Source organism: Heptranchias perlo, chromosome 14 (assembly GCF_035084215.1).
Source record: "Heptranchias perlo isolate sHepPer1 chromosome 14, sHepPer1.hap1, whole genome shotgun sequence".
Taxonomy (NCBI): Eukaryota; Metazoa; Chordata; class Chondrichthyes; order Hexanchiformes; family Hexanchidae; genus Heptranchias; species Heptranchias perlo.
Genome location: NC_090338.1, coordinates 30217957 through 30227260, shown reverse-complemented (window position 1 = coordinate 30227260; position 9304 = coordinate 30217957). Strand labels below are relative to the sequence as shown.

General features: G+C 53.6%; 1 protein-coding gene across 1 annotated transcript; it reads left to right on the top strand.

Moving 5' to 3' along the window:
- Window positions 1-378: 378 nt before the first annotated feature.
- Window positions 379-8474, top strand: cdkn2aipnl (CDKN2A interacting protein N-terminal like). The gene is made up of 3 exons (XM_067995814.1): window positions 379-637; window positions 5328-5427; window positions 7108-8474. Exons 1-3 carry the CDS (start codon window positions 429-431, stop codon window positions 7114-7116), a joined length of 318 nt encoding a protein of 105 aa, XP_067851915.1. The 5' UTR covers window positions 379-428; the 3' UTR covers window positions 7117-8474.
- Window positions 8475-9304: the final 830 nt, after the last annotated feature.

The window sequence follows — 9304 nt, the reverse complement described above, 5'->3', positions numbered from 1 at the left end:
GACCGCAGTGCGTGGTGGATGCTAGCCACAACATTATATTATTTAAGTTAAGTTTCCTTTTGTCCTTTTTTATGATTTGGGTTTTATTAGTTGTGCCCCTCTTAAAAAAAAAAGGGGGCACTTTTGTTAAATCTTTTGTTTGATGGTGTCTCCTTATTGTTGAATTAAAAGAGTAACATAAATGTGTGCATGTAAATATGCATATAAATAAATCTATGTGTGTGTATATATATATATATATATGTAAAAAAACCAGGTGATTGTTGAAACCTGAGAGTGAATAGGAAGCCCTGGTGTGTGATTACAGAGGGTGCCTTCTGCAGGTATGATAGAGATTGACTGGGCTGAGGGAGCCGCCAGCCCCGCACTGAGGCCCCGCCTCCTGCTCGCGGTGCAGGCCGGGAGAGTGGCCCGGCGACCGTTGGAAGATGGCGGACGGACTGGAGGATTTCTTGAAGCAGAACCGGGAGATCGCGGACACGGTGGAGGGGCTGCGGGGTCTGTGGGAGAGCGACAAGCACTGGCGGGCGCGCAGGGACTTTCTGGTCAGGAATCTGTCCGGCTATCCGCAGGATCGCATGGATTACCTGGTCGCGCTCTCCATGGTCTGGTCCAACCACGTCTTCATGGGCTGCCGGTAAGAGAGGCCGGGGCTCGGGGGCTAGGGGAAAGAGAGGGGGGCGGGGGCTAGGGGAAAGAGGGGGGGGGGCGGGGGCTAGGGGAAAGAGGGGGGGGGCGGGGGCTAGGGGAAAGAGGGGGGGGGCGGGGGCTAGGGGAAAGAGGGGGGGGGCGGGGGCTAGGGGAAAGAGGGGGGGGGCGGGGGCTAGGGGAAAGAGGGGGAGGGGAGGGAGGGAGGGAGGGAGGGAGAGAGAGGGAGGGAGGGAGGGAGAGGGAGGGGAGGGGGGGGGGAGGGGGGGAGGGAGGGGGGGAGGGAGGGGGGGGAGGAGAGAGGGAGGGAGAGAGAGGGAGGGGGGGGGCTAGGGGGGAGAGAGAGAGAGGGAGGGGAGAGGGGGGAGAGAGAGAGAGGGAGGGGAGAGGGGGGAGAGAGAGAGAGGGAGGGGAGAGGGGGGAGAGAGGGAGGGGAGAGGGGGGAGAGAGGGAGGGGAGGGGGGGGAGAGAGGGAGGGGAGGGGGGGGAGAGAGGGAGGGGAGGGGGGGGAGAGAGGGAGGGGAGAGAGGGAGGGGAGGGGGGGAGGGGAGGGGGGGGAGAGAGGGAGGGGAGAGGGGGAGGGGAGAGGGGGAGGGGAGAGAGGGGAGGGGGGGGAGAGAGGGGAGAGAGGGAGGGGAGAGAGGGGAGGGGGGGGGGGAGAGAGGGGAGGGGGGGGGGGGAGAGAGGGAGAGGGAGGGGGGGGGAGAGAGGAGGTGGGGGGGGGGGAGGGAGGAGGGCAGGGGAGGGGACAGACGAAGGGGGAGAGGAGGGGGAGGGGAGAGACAAGGAGACGGGAAGGAAGATACGGGGAAGGAGGAGGGGGAGGGGAGAGACTGGGAGGAGGGGGAGGGGAGAGACTGGGAGGAGGGGGAGGGGAGAGACTGGGAGGAGGGGGAGGGGAGAGACTGGGAGGAGGGGGAGGGGAGAGACTGGGAGGAGGGGGAGGGGAGAGACTGGGAGGAGGGGAGAGACTGGGAGGAGGGGAGAGACTGGGGGGAGGGGAGAGACTGGGAGGAGGGGAGAGACTGGGAGGAGGGGAGAGACTGGGAGGAGGGGAGAGACTGGGAGGAGGGGAGAGACTGGGAGGAGGGGAGAGACTGGGAGGAGGGGAGAGACTGGGAGGAGGGGAGAGACTGGGAGGAGGGGAGAGACTGGGAGGAGGGGAGAGACTGGGAGGAGGGGGAGGGGAGAGACTGGGAGGAGGGGGAGGGGAGAGACTGGGAGGAGGGGGAGGGGAGAGACTGGGAGGAGGGGGAGGGGAGAGACTGGGAGGAGGGGGAGGGGAGAGACTGGGAGGAGGGGGAGGGGAGAGACTGGGAGGAGGGGGAGGGGAGAGACTGGGAGGAGGGGGAGGGGAGAGACTGGGAGGAGGGGGAGGGGAGAGACTGGGAGGAGGGGGAGGGGAGAGACTGGGAGGAGGGGGAGGGGAGAGACTGGGAGGAGGGGGAGGGGAGAGACTGGGAGGAGGGGGAGGGGAGAGACTGGGAGGAGGGGGAGGGGAGAGACTGGGAGGAGGGGGAGGGGAGAGACTGGGAGGAGGGGGAGGGGAGAGACTGGGAGGAGGGGGAGGGGAGAGACTGGGAGGAGGGGGAGGGGAGAGACTGGGAGGAGGGGGAGGGGAGAGACTGGGAGGAGGGGGAGGGGAGAGACTGGGAGGAGGGGGAGGGGAGAGACTGGGAGGAGGGGGAGGGGAGAGACTGGGAGGAGGGGGAGGGGAGAGACTGGGAGGAGGGGGAGGGGAGAGACTGGGAGGAGGGGGAGGGGAGAGACTGGGAGGAGGGGGAGGGGAGAGACTGGGAGGAGGGGGAGGGGAGAGACTGGGAGGAGGGGGAGGGGAGAGACTGGGAGGAGGGGGAGGGGAGAGACTGGGAGGAGGGGGAGGGGAGAGACTGGGAGGAGGGGGAGGGGAGAGACGGAGGAGGGGGAGGGGAGAGACTGGGAGGAGGGGGAGGGGAGAGACGGAGGAGGGGGAGGGGAGAGACTGGGAGGAGGGGGAGGGGAGAGACTGGGAGGAGGGGGAGGGGAGAGACTGGGAGGAGGGGGAGGGGAGAGACTGGGAGGAGGGGGAGGGGAGAGACTGGGAGGAGGGGGAGGGGAGAGACTGGGAGGAGGGGGAGGGGAGAGACTGGGAGGAGGGGGAGGGGAGAGACTGGGAGGAGGGGGAGGGGAGAGACTGGGAGGAGGGGGAGGGGAGAGACTGGGAGGAGGGGGAGGGGAGAGACTGGGAGGAGGGGGAGGGGAGAGACTGGGAGGAGGGGGAGGGGAGAGACTGGGAGGAGGGGGAGGGGAGAGACTGGGAGGAGGGGGAGGGGAGAGACTGGGAGGAGGGGGAGGGGAGAGACTGGGAGGAGGGGGAGGGGAGAGACTGGGAGGAGGGGGAGGGGAGAGACTGGGAGGAGGGGGAGGGGAGAGACTGGGAGGAGGGGGAGGGGAGAGACTGGGAGGAGGGGGAGGGGAGAGACTGGGAGGAGGGGGAGGGGAGAGACTGGGAGGAGGGGGAGGGGAGAGACTGGGAGGAGGGGGAGGGGAGAGACTGGGAGGAGGGGGAGGGGAGAGACTGGGAGGAGGGGGAGGGGAGAGACTGGGAGGAGGGGGAGGGGAGAGACTGGGAGGAGGGGGAGGGGAGAGACTGGGAGGAGGGGGAGGGGAGAGACTGGGAGGAGGGGGAGGGGAGAGACTGGGAGGAGGGGGAGGGGAGAGACTGGGAGGAGGGGGAGGGGAGAGACTGGGAGGAGGGGGAGGGGAGAGACTGGGAGGAGGGGGAGGGGAGAGACTGGGAGGAGGGGGAGGGGAGAGACTGGGAGGAGGGGGAGGGGAGAGACTGGGAGGAGGGGGAGGGGAGAGACTGGGAGGAGGGGGAGGGGAGAGACTGGGAGGAGGGGGAGGGGAGAGACTGGGAGGAGGGGGAGGGGAGAGACTGGGAGGAGGGGGAGGGGAGAGACTGGGAGGAGGGGGAGGGGAGAGACTGGGAGGAGGGGGAGGGGAGAGACTGGGAGGAGGGGGAGGGGAGAGACTGGGAGGAGGGGGAGGGGAGAGACTGGGAGGAGGGGGAGGGGAGAGACTGGGAGGAGGGGGAGGGGAGAGACTGGGAGGAGGGGGAGGGGAGAGACTGGGAGGAGGGGGAGGGGAGAGACTGGGAGGAGGGGGAGGGGAGAGACTGGGAGGAGGGGGAGGGGAGAGACTGGGAGGAGGGGGAGGGGAGAGACTGGGAGGAGGGGGAGGGGAGAGACTGGGAGGAGGGGGAGGGGAGAGACTGGGGGGAGGGGGAGGGGAGAGACTGGGGGGAGGGGGAGGGGAGAGACTGGGGGGAGGGGGAGGGGAGAGACTGGGGGGAGGGGGAGGGGAGAGACTGGGGGGAGGGGGAGGGGAGAGACTGGGGGGAGGGGGAGGGGAGAGACTGGGGGGAGGGGGAGGGGAGAGACTGGGGGGAGGGGGAGGGGAGAGACTGGGGGGAGGGGGAGGGGAGAGACTGGGGGGAGGGGGAGGGGAGAGAGGGACGGGGTGGGAGGGGGAGGAGGGAGGGGGGGAGAGACGGGGTGGGAGGGAGGGGGGGAGGGAGGGGGGGAGAGACGGGGTGGGAGGGGGAGGAGGGAGGGAGAGACGGGGTGGGAGGGGGAGGAGGGAGGGGGAGAGTGGAGGGGGAGGGGGAGGGGGGAGAGAGACGGGGGAGGGGGGAGAGAGACGGGGGAGGGGGGAGAGAGGAGAGAGACGGGGGAGGGGGGAGAGAGGAGAGAGGAGAGAGACGGGGGAGGGGGAGGGGGGAGAGAGGAGAGAGACGGGGGAGGGGGAGCGAGGGGGGAGAGAGAGGGTGGAGGAGTGGGCGCTCGGGTCGGGGAGAGAGTGAGGACGAGTGGAGTGCTCGAGGGCGGGGGAAAGAGAGAGAGAGGGAGAGAGAGAATATGAGTGAAGAGGGGGGGAAGAGAGTGGGATGAGGGTCTGGCTCGGGGTTGGGGCGGGGGTTCGGAGAGAGAGGCAGCGAGGAGAGTATTCGAGAGTTGGGGGCCAGGGAGAGAGGGAGCAAGGGGGCCATTTGACCAAAGCTGCTGTTCCGAACTACCCTCGGGAACAGTCGACTGTTCACGGAAAGTGCTCCGGGTGTCTGGGAATCACTGTGTCTCCCTGGACAGCAGCTCCGGTTGGATTTCTACACAAACGGACCAGGGTCTTACTTGAGATTTGCTGCACAGCGAGGCCTGGTGCTGGCTCTTCCCTCCCAGTACTCGGTTACTCAGGGTTATTACTCAGGGTTATTACTCAGGGTTATTACTCAGGGTTATTACTCAGGGTTATTACTCAGGGTTATTAACCTTGAGGGCCCAAAGGATTCAGAACACAATTCATTGCTCTCATTAGCAGTGTCAGTCAGGTATATATTCAAGGGGACCACATCATAAATGGAGATATGGGCACCACATGTGCCTTATTTCCCACTCATTGTGCCAAGAATCCGAGTTTTATATTCAATGTTTTGCTTTCAGGGTGTTTCTCACCCGAGGCATAAAACAAACCAGCAAGAGGTGACTCAGAAATGCTGCAATTGTATGTATGTATTTGTAAAACTAGGAATGTTTGGAGGTGATTCAATAGAATATATTTTCCTTTTTAAAAGAATTTGATTCACAGGTTTGATTGGATGAATGACCTCACTCTGTGGTGTAATTTCTATTTATTGTTTTTAGTTATAATGAGGAGCTAATGGAGAAGGTGTTGGAAATGGCAGATGGAGTTGATGTTGAAGATGCACCACATTTCACTACAAGAGATGAAATAATGAAACAGGTACTGTACAATAAAGACCTCATTTAAAGATGAACAACAATGAACTGTTTGGCCCTTGCATAACAAAAGTGATGTATTGGACAGGGTGCATAAAAGAGTAAGGAGACTGAACCCAGGTATAAAGGGGATGAGCTGTAAGGAAAGATTAGAGAAACTACATATCTGATCCTGAACCATGGGGGATGGAGGTTTGAACGGTTAGGCAAATGAATGGAGGAAAGTGATTGTAGGAAAGTACTGTAGAAAATTTTGATTCATAATATCATGCACGTCTATCTGCTCTTCATCACTGGCCATAAGCTTTGCCTGAGGCACATATGTCAGGATGGAAATGCACCATTTAACTGTATTAATATAACTACATTATTGAGTCAAGATTTCTTGGTTACAATTCAGTGTACCTTGTAGTAGTTTGGTGAAAATAGTTTTCACCAAACTAATAAGGGAATAAAAGAGCAGTACAACTTATTGATGGTAACAAGCTGCGAAAGAAATGGAAGCGCAACACCTTCCTTTTCCTCTTCTGTTTGCCCCACCCAAATACACTGAATCATTATCTTTAAAAAAAAAAGACTATTCAAAATTGGGAAGAAAAAAGGTGGATACTAACTTTCTTAATCGGATAAACTCCTTTTTTACCTCCTTGGGCTACACACACCAACGGTGACCAGCCTCTGCGGATGCTGTTATGAACTGGTCGTTTTCACGTCGTGCTGTGGCTAAGGTCGGAACCTTAGTGGGGTAGTTGATTCTGCATCCTGCCACTCTGGTGCTGCCTGGAAAATAAATTTTAAATATTGTTTCCGCACCCTTATTCCTGCCCCTGTGTTGAAAATGGTTTTGTCCCCTGGAACTGGGTTATAAGTGACCCACTGTTTCACTATAGCATCACTATCCATTTTATAAGTAAACCATTTTAACCTCCATCTTTTTAAATGGTGAGTACTGAGCATTTCTTTGACTTGCAGAAATTACTGGGTTGGGTGTAAGGAAGCAGATTTGATCTTGTTAGAAATTCATCATCTGATTTTTCCACAGTCTTAATGTTTTACATTGGCTACAGCTGTGGAAAATTGTTTGGCATCTGTTTGATGCTTTCTGCACCATACAGGATTGAGATCAAGAGCTCGGTATGGCAAGGGTGGGGGGGGGGGGGGGGTGGTATCGTGCTCCCTCTCAATTTTAGAGCAAGTTTTTTGTTTTGAAAAGTTTTGTGAACGTGTGTTATTGAGAATTCCAGAACTTTCCCTCACATCGACAACTACATGTTATTATCTAAATTAGATATTCCAAATAAAGGGAGTCTTGTGATCAGATGGAAAGTTCTACAGCCTCTGGGAATTAAAAAAAAAAAATTGGTGTGAAATCCATTGCACTGTTGAGTTGTGACAACAAAACTCTGAGGGACTAGAATGATCATGTGGTGTTGATCAAGTTTTTAATATTGAGTGGATCTTTGTAAAGTGACTAGGGAACAGAATATTTTGATCAGTCTGGTCATAGAGAAGTATATATCGGGGGATGTTATATTATCTATATTTTGAGAAGTCCAGTGGTGAATGATAATACAGGGTGACAACATTACCATGATGGACCTGATGTCCTTGAGTAGAATAAATGGAGAAAAAATAGCAAATTTATTTTGCATTTGTAAATCTAAAATGTGCTTTTCTCTTTCAGAGACAGTAAAAGAGTACACCAGGACAGAGGAGATCTTTTGAGGGAACTGCGGTTTCTGCTGAAGTTTCCCAGGAGTAAGCGATGCAAGTTGTGGGGGGGGGGGGGGGTGGCGGGAGACTGAGTATGCTGGGGCTATAGTCGCCAATGCGACAAAGAACCAAATTCATTACAGATGTCTAACCTGAATCTATGGCAAGATTTTATTTAATCTGGTTACATTGTTAACCATAAAAATCACAAAAGAACTTGGTAGTTCTCATGTACAGTTGTAAATGGAAATTGGGCATAGAACTGGTTAGGGAGAGGCAGGAGGAGTGCAGAATATCTTCAGTCAGGGCTCAATTTTAAATGATTTCAGAATTGGCAACAAATATTTGCTTTTTAATGCATCAGTTAAATTGATGACCAAGCTACTCTTTATTTTTCCTGTGCTAAAAATAAGTAACTGTGGTAATTACATGATACTGCTTTATCGTGGATATTGCAGGAGAAGAAAGAAGTGCTTGTTTTTTTTTAACCGCCTGGAGCAGCACTTTTTAACCTTGGAAAAAGAATATTTTAATGGAATTAGATTTATAGCTGCATTTAACAATTAAACTAGATTATGTGATGCTGTTTGGTTTTTAAAAGGGGGTCCACAGATCTTGTTTGTGACCTTGCTGTCCCAAATTACAGTTTGTGGGTGGAATTGACTCCTTAGCATAAAGGAGCAATCAGATTTCATGTATTTTCTGAGATTTGCTGGATTTGCATTTCTTCACTGTGTTGTGGCCTAAGTGTGTGTTTGGATATATAATTTTGGGGTGGGGGTAGTTTGATAGTTAAAACACTAATTTAAAGATGCATGGGTTGTGTTCCTCCTTTGTATTAAATGCCTGATGCATCTGTGTTCTTGGCCAGAATACAGTGTGTTTGTTATACTATGTAATCTTTATTGATGCGATAAAGTCTAAGTTTTCAAATATCTAGAGACTTAGATACAGAATTAACACCCTTGCGACTGAAAGTATCTTGGATTTTTTACATGGTTCATGTCATCTTGCATTTGTAGAATGCAACAGAAATTAACAGCATACTTTGTGATTTAAGGATGATCTGCACATGGAGGATTAGATCATATTGGATATGTGCTTTTTTAAAACGATGGGGTTTAAAATAAATTTGTGTGGTACACATTTACCTTATTACAGTTGCAATTTTGATCTTGAACAGCCATGTAGACCATTATTTTTTTGATGCAGATAGTATCTACTTTTATCAGTGGTTGTTTAACAAAATTTTTACTGTTTTTTTCAGACATTAGTCTGAACAGGATCGTAACATAATTGTATAATTGTCAAATGCAATAAATTGACCCCTTGAACAGATTCTGTATTTTGTCAGTATATTTCATAGAAAGGATTTGAAGTTTGTGCTTTAATTTAACTTTTGGCTCCACAGGGCTCTGCTTGTTTGATTATTTTAGATGTTGATCTGAATAGAACTTCTTAAATGCACAATTGTCAAATGCAGTAATCGAGGGCATTGTTGATGATTGAGCAGCCAGTCTAGCTTAATAATGGAATCTGCAGAGGTAGACCTCTTACCAGGAGCTGGCATTCTTCCCACTCAGCACTAGATAACTCTGTAAGGAGAGTGAACCTTACAGTTGTACTGATCAGTTACGCAGTTTTAACTTGTTAAATGTAAACAGTACACCTGTGCATATTTGGGGATCCTCAGGTCTTGGCTCTGGCAACCTGCACCAAAGCTCTCCGAACTTGGGTAAATGGGCTATGCATTAAGTTTTGGGGTCTTTTACTCAATTTACTGGTGCTCAATATCAAAGACCACTCCTGTAAGTGAGTCCTAACTTCCCATGTAGTTGGGTGTACCTTGGTAAGCCCAATATTTGGTAATCCAGCAAGGGTAGGGGTTGAACAGAAGACCTTGTCACTGTATTTAGGTTCCTAGATGTAATAGCCCTTGTATGTTTTCTCTAGACTTTGGAAAGTGATGGTGTTTATTCTACCAGACTGGTTTAGGCTATAAACTATTTATTAACAGATAATCTGTAGCAAAGCCAATACACATTTGTATTCTGCACAATATTTAACCCATGTTCCATCCTTGGATGCAAAAAATAGTAAACTTGGCACTTTGCTAACTCTATCAATGCTAAACCTGGATTAGTATTCGTACAGTAACTCCATGGAGA

Excerpts from the sequence above, each read along its gene's own strand:
- cdkn2aipnl (XM_067995814.1), top strand. The coding sequence starts at position 429 with ATGGCGGACGGACTGGAGGATTTCTTGAAGCAGAACCGGGAGATCGCG. Across the intron at positions 638-5,327 it reads CACGTCTTCATGGGCTGCCG|TTATAATGAGGAGCTAATGG; the intron begins GTAAGAGAGGCC and ends TATTGTTTTTAG.